We start from the raw sequence: 22,288 nt of genomic DNA on the forward strand, positions 1-22,288 counted from the left end.
TAATTAAAGAAGTGTATATAGAGTAAAATACTAATTGTTCACAAAATATTGCAGGAAACCGAATCGCAAATCGGAGCCATTTAAGCCATTGCAACTTGATTTATTGGATGAAGAATCTGAGGGAGAAGATGTCAATATCTAAGGAGATAATAATAAAATGATACTATAAACTTACAACTAGGAACTCTAAGAATACAATAATAAGAAATAATACTTATAACACATTTAAACATAAATCATTACTTCAAATACGTTAGACTGAAAGATGTCAATTCATATCAATAATCAAACACCGTTTCCATTGTATTTGAAATTGTGAATCAATAAAATCGAATGTAAAACTTGACAAATTGACCAATATCAATATGATTTTAAAATTTCAAGGTATAGTACATTCCTCACTTTTTTTAGAAATTATATATTCTTTTCTATCAATATCTATAATACATTAAAATATTTCTATACCAAATCACGAAAAGTTACAAGCAATATTACTATGAAAATTTATGATATATTTTATGGCAATGTTTTTTGAATGACCACTTGTCAATCAACTAAGGACCGAAGAATACTGTTAGAAAAATTTTATAATATTGCTCAAATAAATTGAAAAAGACTTAATTGAGAATATTCGAATAATCTTGCAACGAGAACCGCAGAAAACATTGCCATAAAACGTTACGTGATATTGCTCCGAAAATTGCTTAAATATTCCAACCAAAACCGTAGAATCATTGCTAGAAATTTTTACGTAAAATTGCTCGGAAAACTGCTTAAATCTTCTAACCAACACCGCAGAAACATTGCCAGAAAGTTTAACGTAAAATTGTTCCCAAAATTACTTAAATATTACAACCAATACCGCAGAAACATTGCCAGAAAGTTTTACGTAAAATTGCTCGGAAAATTGCTTGAATCTTCCAACCAATACCGCACAAAAATTACCAGAGAGTTTAACGTAAAATTGCTCCAAAAATTGCTTAAATCTTCCAACCAACACCGCAGAAACATTGCCAGAAAGTTTAACGTAAAATTGCTCCCAAAATTGCTTAAATATTCCAACCAATACCGCAAAAACATTGCCAGAAAGTTTTACGTAAAATTGCTCGGAAAACTGCTTAAATCTTCTAACCAACACCGCAGAAACATTGCCAGAAAGTTTAACGTAAAATTGTTCCCAAAATTACTTAAATATTACAACCAATACCGCAGAAACATTGCCAGAGAGTTTTACGTAAAGTTGCTCGGAAAATTTCTTAAATCTTCCAACCAATACCGCACAAACATTGCCAGAGAGTTTAACGTAACATTGCCTGGAAAGTTCCTGCAATGTTTCCTGAAGTATTTCACAAATTTTTCATGAAAACTTGCCTGAATATTTTATGAATATTTTATGAATATTTTGTTCCTGGGGACTCAGATGCACGGACATATCAATGTTTCAGCAATGTTTTGATAAAAGGTTTGATGCATATACCACGAAACATTGCTGGAACATTCATTGCAATATTTCTGTAAGGTTTGTTGCAAAGTTGTATGAATATTTCATGAGATGTTCCCCAAATTTTTCATAAAAGACATGCCACAATATTTCATGAAATATTTCCGGGGGCTCAGTTGCACGGACATATCAATGTTTCAGCAATGTTTCGATTAAAGGTTGCATGCACATACCACGAAACATTGCTGGAACATTTATTGCAATGTTTCTGTAAGGTTTGTTACAAGGTTGTACGAATATTTTATGGAATATTCCCCAAATTTTTCATAAAATACATGCCACAATATTTCATGAAATATTTCCGGGGGCTCAGTTGCACGGACATAATGTTTCAACAATATTGCAATGAAAGCTTGCAGAAAAGTTTAAAACATTTCATGAAACCTTACAGCAACCTTGCTGCAACTTTCGGTGCTGTGTGGGAATTTTCGAGCATATACTACTAGAGGCAGCCCGCAGGGCTGCCGAACCGTCATCGGGTATAGAAAGAGATAGCGCGATTACCCGGATAGGCTATCTCTCTCGCACCGCATACTGATTGGCTGAGTGCGCTCCCCGCCATTAGCCGTATACAGGTTATTCTTGGCTATTTCGATTGACTTATAACCCTTAGGTTACGGATTTTTTTTTAATTTGGCACAATTTTTGTACACATGAAAGTGAGATTTTTCCCAAATTTTGATGACGATACATTAATTATATCAAAAGTTATTAACAATTTAAGAAAAATGATAAAAAATTTTAAAACAGCTATATTTTAAAAACTAATAAAGATATCGAAGTCATAAAATTTAACGGCCCGACATATCGGAAGGCGTAACCCTGATCAAAAGAAGATGCCTCGGTGAACGTCGCAACGGCAGCGGGACGTCTTCGTGGTCTTACGCTGAGACGTTTTCTTCTAATTAGGGCTACGCCTTCCGATATGTCGGATCCTTGAATTTTATGATTAATTTCGATAGTAAAAATCCTCAGGAACACGCAGGAACAAGAATTTTTCAAAAAAGAATATACTTTTTGAGATATTAGCGATTGATTAAACAAAAAGTTAATAACTTTTGAAAAAAAATTTTTATGGTTTATTTTTGTAATTATTTCGAAAGTTCAAGGTATTATAAGTAATTCGGAAAAAATCCGACTTCGATATCTTTATTAGTTTTTAAAATATAGCCGTTTGAAAATTTTTTATCATTTTTCTTTATTTGTTAATAACTTTTGATATAATTAATGTATCCTCATCAAAATTTGGGAAAAATATCAATCTCATGTGTAAAATAATTGTGCCAAATTTTAAAAAATCCGTAACCTAAGGGTTATAGTCAATCGAAATAGCTAAGAATAACTCATATACGACTAAAGGCGGGGAGCGTACTCAGTCAATTAGTGTGCGGTATGAGAAAGATAGCCTATCCAGGTAATCGCGCTATCTTTTTCTATACCCGATGAGGGTTCAGCAGCCCTGCGGGCTACCTCTAGTAGTATATGCTCGAAGGTTATAAGTGAAAAAAAAAAAAACAAATTGATATGAGTTTGTTTTTAAAAGAAATGGAGAAACATGTCACGCAGCGCTTATACGGCGCATTTTAAATTGAAATTTCATATTAATATCGATTTAAATATTTTCAATTTTAGCTAATCGATTTTAACTAATATTAGAAAGAATCATGTATACTAAATAATTATTTATACACATAATTTTGCACTTTCTCGGATAATTTTTTTAATACTATTGACGCATACGTTTGACTGCTAGAAGTCACCAAAGTATTGTGAAATAGCAAAGATTTACTAACGTATTATACATGTTACTTCAAATATATACTACGTGTATGAGAAGAATTGTTAGTAATGAAAAAAAGAATAAAACTAACATCGAAATTTCTTTCTTGAATAATTTTCTCAAAACTACATTAATCAAACTGAAACATTTTTTTGTGTGACAGCTAATATTCTATACCGTTAATTTGAATTATGGAAATGTATGTTTGAAAGGCACGGACGTAAATAAAATAAGTAGTCTTTTTGACTAAATAAGGAATCGCCATTTTTCTGTTTTAGATGCCGGGTGCTGCCTCAGCTTTGAGCCAATTCGCATGCGTTTTCATACTGCATCATTTTTTTAATTATATATAGATATATATCCTAAATATTCTGTTATGTTAAATGGTTATTTGGTTCTTAAATAAATAAATTTAATGAATTTTTCATAGTTTTATAATAATTCATAATTCATGGAAATAAATCAAAAGGAACTAGGTTATTGTCAGAGCATATGTTAATAGTAACGAAACACTACATAAGTAAAATTTTTAACTGGAGAATTTGTTAATAACAAATAAATTTATCTTTTCGTATTTGAAAAATATTAGAATAGATAATAACGAGCACATTAATCATAAAATATGACGACATTTCGAATGATGTCACGAATGACCTTAATTAAAAATGTTTTTATTAGAGTAAGTATTATGCCATATAGTATATTATTTGTTGAAATATATGCATTTGTTACTAACAATAAATGTATTCCTTTCTCATACATTAATTATATTTTTAATTGTTATTTATTATATTTAAGTTAAAAATAATTTCTTCTTTAATCATACTAATATAATATGATCAGAAATTTTGAAATTATCTTTGTGATATGGAATTATCTGGACTACTTAATTGTGTTTATACGTCTTCAAATGTAATAAAGTTTGATAATAGTTATATTATCACACTAATTTATTGTATGTGAATTTAAAAAAAAATTATTTGGTTTTATATTATTATTTCTTATATTATTATTATCTTATACTATTTGATTTTTTAATTTATTGTTTTTTAATTTTTTAAATAGTACAACCATTATACATCATTATTACTATTATTTACAGCCATCAAAACTGATTTTAATTAGTTTATTCATTTATAAATCTAAAAATATCATAGTCTGTTTTCGGCTTTACCAAACCATTTTGTTTATAATTTGGTAAAAATTATTTTGATTTATCTTGTCGTCTCCATGCTTGTAGTAAAGTATACTCCAATTAATGTATAAGATCATATAATTTCATGATTTGACTGTATGTATATGTAATCTTATGATTAAAGTACACTGCAATGGGAGTAGGAAAAAGATTAATTTATACAAATTAACTTAATTTTTGTGAATATAATTATTTATTTATTTTATAATCTACATCATTTTGTAATAATATTCTACAATGATTGAATTTGAATGATTGGTATATTATTTGCATCAACCAAAAACAGTTAGGTATTATAAATAACTATGTTACTTTTAAATTAAGGTATATAATATGTACCTTAAAAATCAATTTTATATATATCTAACATTAATCAATCACTCTAAGACATAATAATAATGATACACATTCATTCCACAATAATTAATTAAAAATGATTAAAATATATATTTCTACATATTTTACTCAGGAAAAAGTGTAACTTGAACTCCTTTTTCATACGTAAGTTATTTAATTTAGCTCTATCTATTCCCATGCTTACTTCAGTGTCTAGTAAGCAATATGTAACACTACATATATAGATAATATATTAATTGGATATTTTTTAATTATAGAGCAAGCATTAGTGCATATTATTATTGTATATTAAACAGGTTTAATTTAGTTTATTATATATCAATGTATGAAACACAAAAAATAGATATAAACATAAATATGAATGCTATCTAAATTTATTATCATTTAAACTAAAAGGATTATTTATTCGATCTAGAATCATCTTAAATTATTGTACGAAATACGACAAACATTTTTTATTTTTTACCATTTTTCTTTTCTGTCATGGTAACTAGATTCAATTTATGTTATGTAGTGTACCGGCATGGGGGAGTGGATAAGTATTAGTTTATTTCCGCCTCTAATTCTGGTTTTTGCTTGTTCATCATCCACGATGTGAGGATTACCATCGCCTTGACCTTCAATGGAGAAATATTCACTGCTCCGCATACTTGAAAACGTACGTAAAATAATGACAAAGCAAGATGCTCATCATAGAAGGCGTCGTTCATGAATTTCGGCGAGAAATACCTAATTACTTTTGGAGTTATTATCTACCGATTTAGGCTATTTATTCACCTCGAAATAAATACACTGCTGCTAGTAGCTTCAAACGATTATCCCTCGTAAGGAGAGGAAGAGAGAGAGTGAGAGAGAGAGAGAGAGAGAGAGAGAGAGAGAGAGAGAGAGAGAGAGAGAGAGAGAGAGAGAGAGAGAGAGAGAGAGAGAGAGAGAGAGAGAGAGAGAGAGACAGTAAGATTTTGTGTATAGTCCGATCGTTCGGAGGTTCGGGTTGGGTTCCCGTGTACACTTCGAAGTCCCTTAACAACTTGGTGTTACGTTGTTTTTTGGTACGCTGATCACGAATTTTTCTGTTGCCAAGTTCAAAAGTCGGTCATTTTTTTATATTAACAATTTAGTGCAAAAATACCTGTTTTTTCGCTTTTTTAAGTAAACATTTATTGTAAAAATTGATGAAGTATTATGGATATTCATAATTTAGTTACCGCTATCATCATGAAATCTCAAAAACGATTTCCCGAGCGCCGGTATGCTAACTGTGTACATATGTTTACGCGTGCGCGCTTCGATTCAGCACAAGCTAGCACATTGATAAGATTGCAACCATATTTTATATAATAATTAACATCATCATTATTTGTATTTTCCATTGGTTAGAGTGTGATGGGAAAACCGCTTAGTAGCGATTTCCCTGTCTTCCCTGGCCTCTCACTGTCTGCGTGCACTGTCGTTAAGCCGGGCATTGATGTAATTGCGTTAGCGCATTATTAATGCCCGGTTTATATGATTCGAGGTGGCAAATTAGCAGCTTTGAGCTTAGGGAGGATTAGTGCTGCCAGCTTTCGGCAGGATGTGGAGGTAAAGAGGCATGCGGAAGGGGAGGAGAGAAAATATTTATAAGAATAAGGAACAGGGGTTATTGTACGTGAAGATTTGGCTCAGGTTTTCATCGTTGCTAGACGAGAAGAGTTGTACACCCAACGTGGATTGAATCGCGACCCCCCCAGTTAGGTTGGTATGAGAATTCTGTCGTTGCATTGAACGAAGAAACCGCGGGAAAATTCAAAAATGAAAATTCGTTTTAAGATACGATAAAAAGCTAAAACGTTACTAATTTGTTTTTAGGTTTAAAATTAATTGTTTGCCGAACAATGAATTTAGATGCATGATTATTTGATTTTAGGTTTTAATTATATAATTTAAGAACGAGCGCTATACTATGGCCGATCTGAAAACCACCGTTACGGACTGAAAGTAGCACTCATAGTCTCATACCAACCTAACTGGGGGGGTCGCGATTCAATCCACGTTGGGTGTACGTCAGGATTCAGCTCAGGAAGGTACCGTTCGTACCAGCACAGAGAACTGATGAGAATTCGATGTGCACCACAGATTACTGCAGAAATTTTTGTTTTGGTTTTGTTGACTGGTGATTTGGTGAGCTGGATCGTCCCTGCGACTGCAGCACAGCCGACGCCCGAGCCGATTAGAGGAAAAAGTGACCTCCCCCGGTCCAGCCTGCAAATTAATGCAAAAAAAAATATTTAAATGTGTAAACCTTTAGTTTTTTAATTGCCCAATTCAACTGCGTTATTTATTTTATTTGCCCACTTTCACTTTACTTACAAAAATTAATAATTATATCCGGTATCACTGCAAACTTCAAGCGTCAATATCTCGATAATTAAATAATACTTCTTAATTCCTGAAAATGCAAAAATTGTCCTTGCAATGATTTAATTTGCCCAGTCGATTGCAATGACAATTCATCAATTTTTCATATGAAAAATATAAAAAACTAAAGTATGTGTACGATTCGCGCATTGCGCATGCGCAATCAAATTAGGGGTATCTCATCGAATTTGATAATGCCACGATTACCTATAATAAAAAGTAACTAATCATAAAATATTTTTCCTTATTATATGTAAACGATTTTTAACTATTTCTTCCACTACAATAAAGGTCATTTTATTTGACTTGAAAATTATTACAGAAGTTTCATTGGACAGTAACATATGAGGTTAATTAATGTTCTAATTTTATAGAATTAGAATAATTATAATTTAATAGCTACATATTTAGGCATTGGTTTCTCTGATAAAAAATATCATCCAATATGATATGAAAAATAACGGCGTTATCAAATATTTCCGTTACGATACAGACTTGATTTGATTGCGCCTGCGCAATACCAGAATCGTATAAATGTTATTGCTAGTTAATAATTGTCACATGAAAAATTGATGAATTGTCATTGCAATCGACTGGACAAATTAAATTATCTCAAGAGAAATTTTTTGCATTTTCAGGAATTAAGAAGTATTACTTAATTATCGAGATATTGACGCTTGAAGTTTGCAGTGATATCGGATATAATTATTAATTTTTGTAAGTAAAGTGAAAGAGGGCAAAGAAAATAAATATCGCAATTGAATTAGACAATTAAAAAACTATAGGTTTACATGTCTAAATATTTTTTTTGGATTAATTTGTAGGCTGGACCGGGAGAGGTGAAAAGGTGTGACAGCTGGGGTAACTGACACAGTGTAGACTGTCTTCTCTCTTTCCGCTCCTCAAGAATTAGCTCTAATGCACGCATGATAGTTGTGGTGTCGTGGACTCCTGACAATCGGGTGCTCCGCGATGCGCAGGATTGTAACCGCTGAGCGACTTTTGTTTGTCCAAGTCTGCCGAGGAGGTTCATCATTGTCTGCCGTGCAGGATTGCCGTTTCGCAACGTAACACCTCTCCGGGAACACCGCTTCGCCCCGAAGACTTATTTATATTGCGATTCTTTATTTTTACTTATTTGTTTGTAATTTCTTTTGTTCTCTTTATATATATAATTTTATTGTTATTGTTAATAAAGAGACGGTTTCGGATTTTTGTAAGTTATGTAATTGAATTTTAAGTTATTTCTTCTTACTGTTTAAGGCTCTGTCACGCGCGAACGCCTCAACTTGTATGCCCGACAGGTTGTTCAGTAGCTGGAGCATTTTCTGCCTTCCAAATCCCCGCATAAATAATTAGTAAATAGAGTCGCGGGTAAATTTTATTGTAAAAAAATTGACTGTCTTTTACAAGATATATAATAGTAGGACTGTAACGCCGGATAACTAATAATAATATTGTATTTTATTTTAACTTATACTGCAGTAAAAGCGCACCAAGTTGTACAAAGTTTGGAATGTTATTGGAAAGCGAAAATACTTGGAAAGTTTCTCTTCTCAAGATTTACTCTGATTCCTAGAGAGGACAAGCTGACCAATTAACCAACCATTTGGAAACATAGCTATAAAAGAAAGAAAGATTTACTACTTTGTTTTGCGCGTCCATTTACTTAGGGCATTCTTGTGTTAATAATATGGTCAGCCGATTCTCAAACCCTATTCGGGAATGCAGGGAGATGAAGAAAGATAAAACCTTTCTTAAACGTTTCCTTACAAGATTTCATTTTTCTGTTTAGTACTAAATAAAATTTCTACAATAAAAATTATAAATTATTTGTCAACTCTAATTAACCTGTTCGAAAGGCGAAAACAAATTTATTCTAAGTTAGATTTTAAAATATAAACAAAAAACATTTGAGATTTAAAACATAACTTTCAGATTGTTATTTATCTATATAATGTTAATAATAAATAGTTAAGTTATCAAAAAAAAATGTAAAGAACCTTACACGTTAGAATTTAAATAATAACGTTTATTTTGCACTCGATTTGGCATGAGTAACTCTATCGGTGTTGGAAAACTCAAGAGAAAAGTGCACTCTGCAGTATCTCTCACTTTTGCGGGAAAATTTCCATACATTACTTTTGGAGTTTTCATGCCTAAATCCTTCAGCTTCTCGTGGCCTTTTTACGAAAAAGAGCGCATCCCAAGGAATTGTACTAAATCACGGGTGAACTGTGTGGCACTACCACGCCATCCGTAACGAGGACTGCCACGATAATCAAGCTAACCCTTTCTCCATCACATAGTGTCAAAGACTAAGAAGTTTTCCGACGTCGAGTAAATTATATTTATAAATTGTGACCGTGCAAGGCTCAATTAATAAGTTTTGTTTTTCATTTGAAATTGTGCATAAGGTTTTTATATTAAGTTTTTATAATAAGTAAGTAAAAAAAATATTTAATTATTAAAATTAAGCATTTTCCAATAGTAACCTTTCTATAATTCACGTTTCCCGATTCCATATCACTCGGTCCTCTCGTTGCAAAACGAGTTAGATAGAATTGATACTGACAAGGAAAATAAGGGAAATGTGTGAAACCGATTCCAACGAAACTGTGATATGTTGTAGAGGACTAAAAAATAAGCGACACGTATTTTTTTATCTGCTAATAAACAGTTTAAAGGGGTGAAATCTACCCCCAAAGTTCGATTTCAAAAACCGTTTTTTCAGTATATCTCCTTTCCTATTCAAGATTTCTTTCTGAAAACTCTTGGTAAATGTTTGTTACTGAATAACAATATCATACAGCACACCAAGGTCCGCAGGGAAAGCATCCCTTATTTTTCAAGAGGGCAAAAGATATTTTTTTCTTGAATTTTTGTCTTGGAAAAATACAAATTCAATCCAAGGTCAACGAAACTTATATTGTCCTAAAGAACATTAAAAACTAAAGTTGACGTGTTTCGGCTTTTTTTTGTTTATATACAGTATAGGGGGTAAATTATCCTGAGGTAATTTTCATTCGTATTTGAGTAAAGCACCGTAGATTTCAATGGAATTTCAGTCGATTATAAATTTTCAGAAAAACAAGAGATGAATTTTATATTATGATAAATGTTTTAAAGGGGTGAAAACAACCTCTGAAATTTGTCTTCAAAGTACATTTTTTAGGGTATCTCTACTTCTACGTAACAAATTTCCAAATTCAACTGGAAATTGATTGTTACTTGTCAACAAAATTATGCGCCGTACTAATCTTCAAGGGGTTGCATTCCCTAACTATGGTAGGGGTGGTTGTGATTAAAAAAAATTTTTTTTTCTAAAAAAACTGGAAACGAAACTCAACAATACTGGTCCTGTTTCATTTGGAATGATGTTGAATACTAAAGTAGACTGGCATGAATAGACTACCCTTAATTTTCATTGAAACAAAATGCCGCAGATATCTGATTTATGTGATATAGTAATATATTATAGGTCAACACTTTTGACTAACATTTATCTGTTTTTATATGAATAAACCGTTTGTTCGACTAAAAACTACCGTAATGTTAGTGTTTGTACATAATTATAGTAGTACATTCATAGGATTTGATTTTTTATATCCTTGCGTGATATTTTTTTAAATTTTACTCTCCTTTTGTTATGACAACTAAATAGTATTCTATCGACCTCAAAATTAAATTAAATTCGGTATACGGTCCAGTTAAAGTCGAGCCATGATGCCTGTAAAGAATTATTATTATTTTTATAAATTAAAAATCTTTTTTTTCTTTGATCATTCAAATGAATGTTTATTGGTGTACAATGTTTCTATTTATTAGAAGTTTTATATGTTGATATTACACTATAATTTTATTATTATAATATATTATAATTTTGTCGTAAATAATGAATTTGCAAAATTCGTCAGAATCTTATGGATTATAAATAGAACAGTAATGGTATTCTTTAAAAAAATGCTTCACGTATAAGATTTATACACCATCTGCATCGAATAATAGTAACGTTATTGCAACCATGAATTTTATCATTCGTTGCACGTGAATATCCAAAACTAAAATCTACATGGTTATTGAATTCCTTCGGTTTATTTACAAGGTATCCACTTTTGTACCATGCATACTTGAATATATTTTTATAACGTGGGGATGAAAACTGATTATGGACTGATGATTGTAATTTTATAATATCATTCCTCTTATGCAACTCTAATTCATCGTCGATATAGCTAATACTATCTGAAAATTGCTTAACAAAATGTTTCCAAGTACGGAATCCAAAAGCATCTAATGGCTGAATATTTCCAGTAGTTTCGATGGGTATTTGTTTCAGATGTACCGTTTTGTCATGCGGCGTAGATTCCTCTACAGCTACTGGACAGTGACCGCGCCACGAATCCATTAATAGTATTGTTGTAGGTCCCACATTAGGAAAATATACTTCTTTCAATCATGTTTTGAAGAGACCTGTAAATTTTCTTTTAATATTTCATATTTACAATACATGAAAAATTATTTTACCTGAATTCAGTTTTCCAGATTTTGAAGCAGTAACATGTACATTTGTAGGCGTGAATATTTTTTGTGATATAGTTGATCCAAAATCCCCCGTACGTTCTTGCAATACCAAAAATAAAGGTGATAATAAACCAAAAATAAAGGTTGACTGTATTGTAACGTGACTGGCTACGAGCTGTTCGTTTTAGCCTATAATAATTTGACTACAAGAGAAATCAGCCTGAAGTGGTCAGCATATGTGCTGACGAAACGTCGCTAAATATAATTAAAATTAAGTGAATTTCTATCTCTCACTATTTCCCTTCTTTCCATTATTACAAAATTTATCATTGAAGAAAACTATAAGGGAATCAAGACAGTATGTTACGTATTAAAGGTGATAATAGTTCTCCGTCTGCTGATATCGTTGGTTGCATGGTGGGTGTAGCTATGGGTAGTGGATAACACAGATTGTACGAGACATTGTGCTTGTTTCTCCCTTCAACTACTAAGATGCGGTCACAGTGCATTTCTAATTGAAAACCGCTCTGATCTAAATTAAAAGTTTTCTCAAGACCTACTTGATTAATTAATTGGTTGACATTTAACAAAAATTCTTTCTCTTTTGTTTGCAATTCTTTTCTATTTTCTATACGTTTTTTGTTATAAATTTATTTATTTTTCTTGATACAATTCTGTGAGCTTTTTTAAATTTTGCAACATACCATTTAGAAGCTGTAAATGTTATGTCTTCATTTCCAATTAATTTTTGAGTTTGTAAAGCGCAAATTCTTGCAATTTTCTCTCGTTAAGTACCACCTTGATTAATTTGGTGTGCCCAGCGATGTAGTTGTGTTTCAGATGTGACTTTGCGGAGATGATGTTGTACCGTTTGAAGAGGAAGACTTTTTCTTTTTCCGCTTTTCCAAAAGTCGACAGCTCTTTTCTTATATTCAAAACTCAATGGCTCCTTCTGGCTACTGTATTATCTGTAGGAAACTCAGAATCCATATGTAGTTTATTCAAATTTTGTTCCTTGACAATATATGCATTAGAATCTTTGAACTCCTCTTGAAAATCTAAAGATTCCTCCATAATCATATCTATTTTATCATCTGCTTCTAGCAAATCTAATAGTATCATCTATAAATGATCTTTGATTTCAATTTCCTTGAGATTGTAAAGACTTTCTTCTATAAGGAAAGTCTGGAATATTTATCACATTTAACAGATTAACTTTCATTTTCAATGCTGAAAATTCATAAGGTGTTCATGAAAGTGTGGATACATATTGATAGAATCTTTCAGACTTAACAAATAAATGATCATAATTGATTAGTGAAGAATTTTAGATGCACGTAAATTCTCTTTAAGAATTTTAAATAGTCAAAAGTTATCTCTATTTCTATACTTTGTAACGGAGTGGATTAGCTGGTACAAAATGGGTTTATTAAAGAACAAACTCCCACGATGCAGAGCTAATCGCCGTTCCGTTAAAAACGTATGAGTATACGTGTATCGTCTTTACGTTTGATATTTTCTGACACCTGATTTGTGACACTCGATCTATCTTAGGTGTGAATGACCTAATATTTACTCCAACTATCCCCTAGGTGAAATCGGTTTAAAAAATTAACCGGTAACGGATCCGTAACTATAAGGGAATGAAATAACGTAATGCGGCAAATAAAATCAAGATCGTTTATGACTAGAAAACTACAGTTTTCGATGGACCGAAAGACTTGCGCATACGAATAGGATTAACAAATCGTTACAATAATACTGGGAGAGAGAGAGAGAGAGAGAGAGAGAGAGAGAGAATTCCAAATTGAACCGCGAAAACTAACGCTCGACGTGAACACACAAATGATCGTAATAGACAAAATATTCTCGTAAATATTTTGTCGCGCAGAAAAAGGGAGGTGCTCCCACCCTGTGGTGCAATTACGGTGATCAGCCGTAATTGTTGTTCAGGAAAAATACAGGTGCTCCTGTGGAACCAGCTCTGCTGCCTCACTTGAAAAGATCTGCTGTTGCTTTGATCACTTCTGCTGTTTTGCTACTGCTTTAGTTGCTGCAATTGTCTACTTGCGATCACTCGCGTACGTATCAAAAAACCAGAAAAACTACTTTTGATCGGTAAAACGGCAGAATCACAATAGAAAAACTATTTGGCGGTACTCTAACACACATCAGTTGAAGCTTAACTGAAAAATTGAACTCTCGCGCACCCTTTCTCTCTTTTAGACGTTTGCTCTAGCATCGCGAGTGCTACCAAATCGCGAATGTATCGATTCATCAAAAGTTGCAACTTTTAGGCAAAACTTTTTTGTAAGCTCACAAAGAAATAAGCTTCTTGTACGTATTCAAATAGAATCATTATATAATGCGCGAAAATCTATATTTTGTATAAGTATAGATACAAAATTCTACACAAAACTAACTTATTTGTTCTAAAAATTTCATGCAAATCAATTTCTCTAATGAACTTTTCTTTCTTCTCAACAAATTCTCACAAGAAATAAACTGTTTGATTACTAGAATAACTATTTAAGCAATATTCAGAATAATAGTCAAAATAATGTTTTGAAAAAAAATGGGCAACTGACTCACAACGAAATATGCAACTCGCCCACGAGAAATCGTGGCACTGACTGCGACAAATGAAAATAGGCATTGTTTGTAAATATCTAAATATATGCAGCAAAAAAATATTCTATAAATATTCTCTTATGCAACCACAGATATGATTCTAATTATGGTGCAGCATTGAAAAAAGTGAATAATTATCAAGAACATTATATATATACATTATTTTTTGATAGTGTACCTGTTTTATCGCGTACATGTTTATTTTTTTATATAACACAAAAGTATAACATGATAGCTCTAAAATGGTATTTACAATTAAGAATAGCACTTGTGACTTTTCAGGAATTTCACATTAAAAGATTTCGAGTTGAAAAATTTAAATTTAAGAATAATTAATTTAGAATAATAATAATTAAAACTACGAATGTATTCATCTCGAAGAGATTCATTTGGATGATTGAAAGTTGGTCTTTAGCATGCCTTTACATAGAGTTTAATCAAATAAAAAATTAATTCACGTAGAGTTCATTTTTATTTAATGGATAAATTTTTTTTTTATAAACGTCAAAAGTATTTGTTCAATTCCTTGGTGACTAGAGTCTTCCATTTCAATACATATTTATAAATCCCTTCAAAAAGTCGATAAGATTGAAAAATAATAAATTATACCAATCAATATAATACGGTTTTAACCAATAAACTTTACGAGTAGATTTTATTCTTCTAGAAAATTAATCATTACATATAAAACACGTCAATAATATATCAATATATCACATAAATCAGATATCTGCGGTATTTTGTTTCAATGAAAATTAAGGGTAGTTTATTCATACCAGTCTACTTTAATATTCAACATCATTCCAAATAAAACACTACCAGTATTGTTTAATTTCATTTTCAGTTTTATCGGAAAAAAAAATTTTTCTTAATCACAACTACCCCTACCATAGTTAGGGGATGCAAGCCGTTGAAAATTTGTACGGCGCATAATTGTGTTGATAAGTAACAACTAATTTCCAGTTGAATTTGGAAATTTGTTATGTAGAAGTAACCCTGAAAAATATACTTAAAAGACAAAGGAGGAGGTTGTTTTGTACGCAAATTTGGCCTAATTTATTTCGCATCGGAAAAATTTGGAAAATTTTTTTTTTATCTACTAATAATTATAAGTCGATTCTATCCTAAACCGAGTCTTCCCCTCTCTCCTCTATCCTCCCTCTAGCCCTTTCAAGATGGCAGCAAAAAAAATTGAAATACCTTTAATATGCACGAATGTTTGTATATAGGGGTTTTTGGAGTCGCTGATTACGAATCTGAAGTCAGAATTACGAAATTCCAAATGGCAGTTCCAAAATGGCGCGCGAAAAATTCCAATACCATCAATATGTACGAATTTTTGTATATGGAGGTTTTTGGGTCGCCGAATACGAATCTGAAGTCTGTATTACGAATTTAAATGTGACAGATTCAAGATGAAGGTCGAAAAAAAAATTTTCTATATTCCATATACTATGATCTAAAATACCAATTCTATCAATTTCTATTCTATTAAGACCTTCATTTGTGACGGGCGAATCGACCATTGAGTTCGCTCGCCCTGTTCGCCTCTCTCTCTCTTCCGCGTGCCTTCCCCGGAGCCGCTGTCACATCGGTCTCGGTTGATTATCGACATACGATGTGGCTTTGTTGTAAATTTGATTCCTGATCGGCGGAGATGCCTGGCGCTGGAGGGATGGAGCGAGAGTGGAGAGCAGAGGAGGAGGAGAGAGAGAGATAGTGTCGCCGGCATGAGTCGCACATGGGTGTGTAGCCGGCGGCGCTCGGCCGATTGGGTACTTATAGGGAGGGGTGCGTAAGACGTCGCGGAAAGCTCGAGATCGCGGCAGTAGTATGGCTTTGACCAGTAACGGATTTCGAGCTAGTTAAGCCTTGCGAGGAAAAAGTACGTGACCAGTTAATTGCCACCGAGTGAATAGTATCGAAGAGGAAGACCAGCTGAATCTACATAGAGATCCACCTTTTAGGGACTACGTAGTTGGCCCAGTGGACGTGGACTTCCACAGCAGCGCTTCCTCCTAAGGTCAGGTACCCTTTTTCGTTTCTCGGTGCGCGCCTCGATTTCTCTCTCTCTCTCTCTCTCTGAGCATCGTACCGGCCAGACGCGGACGAGTGGCTGCGTGCGTGAATTCGCACCGCACTCGCGGGAACTCACGGGAAAATTGTAAGGCGATATTCTGTCTCCTGTGCGTTAATTCGCACGGAACGGACTAGCCCGGACTTGGCCGACGCAGACGTCGAACGCCGCATGTAAAAACAAGGAGTTGTAATAAAATGTAAATAAATATTCGAAAGGGTGAGTTTCTTCGTACAACCTATCTCTCTCGTAACTAGGTAAATCGCGATTATCGACACTACTGGACGACATAAGCCCTCGTTAATTTTCCGCGACGAAGCGAATACGCCTCCGAGCCTTCCCCCTTAAAAATAATTTGTGAAGCGACGTTGTTCGGACTTATTTTCCATGCGGAATTCAAAATTATTAACGTACGTGTTACACATTTTTCAAGTATGTGTTCATTCAATTGTTAGGAAGTGATTCTTTGTCGTATGGAATCATTTGGAGTATTTAGAATATGTTTTTATATTACTCGTATTGTTTACCCAACGAAAGCATCTCGTATGAGAATTTTGAGCGTTTTCACTTTTTCTTAAATATTAGTGGTATAATTTTTCTTTTGAAGTTTTTTCTATAGTTGTTACATCAGAAGTTTAATTCATGTGATTTTTCGGAGCAATGATTTAGAATTTTAGAAATCATATGTTTATTATCATTTGCTACGTCTGTTTTTTATTGAGTTTTAAATTATTCATTGGTTTTGACTTTAAGTAATAAAAAACTCAGTTGTTATAAGTAAAATCAGTTGTTATAAAGCACCTTTGAAATTTTTTATTATTGTTTGCGATTGAGATTATCATCTTGGCTTAGCATTTTAGAGTTTCAACATCTAGCAACAGTTCGTGGTCAGTGACTGAAAAATCTTTTGGTTAATTATTTCTATACTGTTTTTATTATTGCATTTTTTTATTTCTGCAGTATTGAATATACAATTTCTAAATAATCTAATAGCAGATTTTAATGTCAGTGATTCTAAGAGCCATTTCAACTACAAAGCAGAATATTTATTTCAAAGTCTATTTGAACATTTACGTGTATCAATTTTCTATTCTTATTCGGAAACTTATCTGATATTATACTGGTAGACTACAAAAACTATTTAGTACTTATTTCATAAAAACTAAGTTATATTCATCAATGGCAAATCCTACTGAACCCACTGATGCTCAGAAAATTACTTTACCTTTCTCTAGATCAAGTAAAGCGAAATCTCAATGTATTGTTTGTAAGTCTTTAAGTCCACTTGTTGTTATACCAGCTGAGGAAAGATCACGTGTATTCATCAATCGTGGTATAATTACTCAGAGGCAATCTCGATGTTGTAAGAGACATTTAAAAGGTAATTTTTTCAAAGGTGTTGATGAATCTCGAGTTCTAGAAGTCTCAAAATCAACCACATTTACCAGTGGAGAAATTATTGATCTACTTAATTCCTTACGTGATTATGCTAAAAAAGGCTTGCTTAACTTTGATACACTTGGTGCTTTAAGTGAAAATGATTACCTTAGACTTACCGGAACATCTGCATCCAACTTCAAAAATATTTTTGTTTATGTAAAAGGGGCTATTTATAACCAGTTACCAGAAGTGCACCAATTTGCCTTGTTATTTTTTTAATGAAACTGAGAACCAGATTTTTCAATTACCTAGAAGAAAAATAGGTTTCATAATTCAAACAACAAGAAAAGCACTTATGAAAAACTTCGTTCCCCGTCATCTTGGTTTAGACCATATTACAAGAAAAAACTTCATAAAGGAATTTACGACAGATTTATCTAAAAAATTATTTGCAAACGGTAAAGATGTGGTTATTCTAGTAGCTGATGGTATTTATATGTATATTGAAAAGAGCAGTAGCTATACGTTCCAGCGTCGCTCTTACTCTGTCCATAAAGGCAGATCACTTGTAAAACCTATGATACTGGTTAGTACTACAGGATATATTTTGGATGTGCTTGGCCCATACTACGCTGATGGAAAAAATAGTGATGCACACATTTTGAACAACATCATTAAGAAAAACATATCTCCTTTACTTGAATTGGTTATGCCAGATGATATACTTGTACTTGATAGAGGATTTCGAGATTCAATAGCCACTGAGGAAAAGTATGGACTGATTGCTAAAATGCCTTGCTTCTTAGAAAAAGGATCGCAACATGACATATTAAGTGCAAATTAATCTCGCCTTGTCACGAAGATACGTTAGGTTGTAGAGTTCGTGAATGGTCTAATTAAAAACTGCAAAACTCTAGCTCAAGTAATGCCCAACTCTCCAACTCTCAAATACCTTACATTGGAGGTTACGTTCGCAATGTATCAGACATATGCAATGCCTATAAACCACCGAGAGTTACAGCATCGTTACCCGATGATCCTGCCATTGCGTAAAGAATGCTTTCGTTGAGTAAGCAAGATAATCATCTTCAAAAACTAGTTCATGAGAAAGGTTGGGCTAGAAAAAAAGTTATCTAAAAAAAAGTGGAAGCGACATTCCTTGAAGATTTTCCACGTTTAACGAATGACGATCTTCAAAAAATTACCATAGGAGTATATCAATTCAAACAAGCACAATTTTATACTAGATAATCGATGACGAAGGCCATATATATTCTTTTTATACATAATGAGAGGGAAGATATTATTAGAGTTATTATGCAGTCTCGATATATATCTTCAAAGACGTACCAACTTTGGATACAGTACGAAAGTGAAAGTTTCGATCCAATTAACCCATTAACGACCAAAATGCTCAATTTTTTTGTTGATTTTCAACGCGTTTTTTCGGTAGTCATAGGCCTAAGAAATTTTTGCAAACACGTATTTGGATGGGAAATTTAACGCTCTTTCAGAATATTTTTTCAAAATTGCGATTCATTGCGTTATAAAAAAGTTATAGCCAATTAAACAATAAAAACCTGAAAATTTTTGCGAAAAATCAAGTTTGCCATTTTTTTTAGCAATGTTACCGCTAAAAATTATTAAACAAATATGATCAGAGGTGATCACGACTATCAAAGTATCTCCAGGAATTTTGGTGGAATTTTGGTGGAATTTTTGAACCACTTCTTCCAACAAAATTGTGGCAAAATAAAAAAAAATCCATAAAAAACATTTCTCATTTTTTATCTTGGTAACCATTAAGTTTAGATAAAAAGTTCATTGAACAAAAAAGTCTTAGAATTAAACGAGATATACGCCTGAATTTTTTCAGAATTTTCCGAGGCGATTTTTGAATTTCCGGAGAATACGGAAAATCTATTTTTCGAACATCATCTCCAAAAATTCTGAAAAAATTCAGGCATGTTCCTTGATGAATTCTAAGACTTTTTGTTCTATAAACTTTTCCTCTAAACTCAATAGTTTTCGAGATAAAAAGTGAGTTAGGTTATAATCCTAGCAGCGTTAATATTTTTGATACAGAATAAAGAACAGCCATTCAACAATAATATAATAATGTTTTGCCTTTTTATGTGTATATAAGTGCAGTTTGTATAGCGTATACTAATATATACATATCAAAAAAGCAATTCCGAAAATTGTATGTGAGCTCATTTTTATTACTTACTAGTCTTTTGATATTTTGAGACCATACAGTAAATCGAATCGAAAAGATTATTTTCGCTTTCTAAAGTCTAGGTTTGACAAGAAGCATTGAAAACTGTAGTAATTATTTTCATTAGGTATTTTTATTATTTTATATAACATGTCGCAAAAACGTAAAAGACGTTCCACTCGCTCCCATGAAATGTACGAAATTGATACTTCAAAGAACACTTACGATGATATAGTTACCCTTCCAAATCCTGACAATTCTGGTTCTGATGGATCAGATTTCGATACTGATTCGGATGATGAAATTTCTAATATAACGTACACAGAAGCTTGTAAAACATATACTGAAACTCAAACTAAATTAGAAAGAACGCATGAACTCCAGTGGATGGAAGAAGAAAAAAAGTATAATGATAATTTGAAAGACAAAATTTTATTGAAAGACTCGGTAAAAAATAAAATACAAGAAATGGAGCCAGTAGAACTGTTTGAAACATTTTTCTCAACTAAAATAAAGCAATATATTATAGATGCTTGCAAAGAAAATAATGTTGATTTAAAGTTAAAAGACTTAAATACATCGTGGGAATAATCATTTTAACTTCATTCAATAAAAGGAAATCTTAGAGGGATTACTGGTCACGTGATCCCTTTTTATCTTGTAACGTTGTTTCTTCTGCTATGTCACGTAATAAGTTTGAAGAGATCAAATCAAAATTAAAATATTCACAAACGAAAGATAAAAATCCAACTGACTATGCTTGGCGTGTCCGTTCACCATTAAACCTATTTGAAATTAATATTATGAAGTTCGGTGTGTGGAGAACTGATCTTTCCATCGATGAAATGATGGCTAAGTCTTATGCGAGGACGCTTCTAAAACAATTCATTCGAGGAAAACCCATATGATTTGGTCTCAAATTCTGGGGTCTTTGTACTTCCGATGGTTTTGTAATAGGTCTTGACTTATACTGCGGAAAAAATTCTACAACGGGAGGTAAATTTAGTAAGTGTGCATTAAGTTCTCGCGTTGTCATGAATTTATTAGAAAAGTTTTTTCGTGTTATACCTCCGGGCAAAATATCTATGTTCCATCTTTATTTTGATAATTATTTCACAAGCTTAGATCTCGCTGTGCATTTGAAGAAGCTTGGGCTAAAATGTACAGGTACTATTAGAGAAGATAGAGTCAAAGATAAAAATGTTCTAAATAAAAAAGCTCAAAGAGGTGAGTATGCCGTGAAGCACGATAAGAACAGTGGTATAAATTACATCACAGTGGTGGATTCAAAACCAGTTTCGATTATTTCTACTACTACAGGGGTAACTCCATTATCCTTTTCAAAGAGATACAGTAAGCAAGAAGGAAAAAAAGGTGAAATACCTTTTCCGAGGGCTATTAGCGTCTATAACAGTTTTATGGGTGGCAATGATGTCCACAACGGACATTGTAACAATTTACTTCCGAGTATTCGTTCAAAAAAGTGGACGTGGGTAGTTTTTTTAAGACTAATTCAAGCTTCGATTGTAAATGCTACTGTACTATTCAATGCTGTCAATGATGAGAAAAAAAGGGTTGGAACAAAAGATTTTGCACTTTCAATAGCTAAAAATTACATGACGCAGAGACAATGCAAAAAAGAGAAACATAATATGTCCAAACAAACAAAACTCAAACTCTGTTCTTATTGTCCCGTAAGAACGAGAATTATCTGCGAAAAATGTGATTTATCGATTTGTGTTGAATGTTTCAAAAAAAAAACACTGAAAAATTCGTATTGCAGTGAGAGGCAAGGGGACTCACTCAAATCAAGCACCCCAAAGGAGACAAAATTCTACTACGTCCTCGTCGTTATCTTTGGGTCATGCTAAGAGTAGAACGTTTTTTATCTTGAAAACTATTGAGTTTGGATAAAAAGTTTATGGAAAAAAAGTCTTAGAATTTATCAAGGAACACGCATGAATTTTTTTAGAATTTTTGGAGATGATTTTGGAAAAATAGATTTTCCGTATTCTCCGAAAATTCAAAAATCGCCTCGGAAAATTCTGAAAAAATGCAGGCGTATTATCTCGTTTAATTCTAAGACTTTTTTGTTCAATGAACTTTTCATCTAAACTTAATGGTTTCCGAGATAAAAAATGAGAAATATTTTTTATGGATTTTTTGTTATTTTGCCACCATTTTGTTGGAAGAAGTGGTTCAAAAATTCCACCAAAATTTCTGGAGATACT

General features: G+C 32.5%; 1 protein-coding gene across 3 annotated transcripts in view; it reads left to right on the forward strand.

The window, feature by feature from the left end:
* Positions 1 to 3,063: 3,063 nt before the first annotated feature.
* LOC131662999 (haloacid dehalogenase-like hydrolase domain-containing 5) overlaps positions 3,064 to 22,288 on the forward strand; it is a 295,769-nt gene continuing 276,544 nt past the window's right edge. The window contains exons 1-3 of one of the 3 annotated variants that reach the window (XM_058933055.1): positions 3,064 to 3,480; positions 3,560 to 3,960; positions 5,348 to 5,491. In XM_058933055.1, coding sequence (XP_058789038.1) covers positions 5,456 to 5,491 — 36 coding nt within the window. In that variant the 5' untranslated portion in view covers positions 3,064 to 3,480; positions 3,560 to 3,960; positions 5,348 to 5,455. Of the gene's footprint in view, positions 3,481 to 3,559; positions 3,961 to 4,678; positions 5,492 to 22,288 lie in introns of those variants that run through there. The other 2 variants (XM_058933054.1, XR_009301816.1) reach the window with 2 other exon arrangements.

This window comes from Phymastichus coffea, unplaced genomic scaffold (assembly GCF_024137745.1).
Source record: "Phymastichus coffea isolate CEN01 unplaced genomic scaffold, Cenicafe_Pcof_1.1 PCOF00029, whole genome shotgun sequence".
Classification (NCBI taxonomy): domain Eukaryota; kingdom Metazoa; phylum Arthropoda; class Insecta; order Hymenoptera; family Eulophidae; genus Phymastichus; species Phymastichus coffea.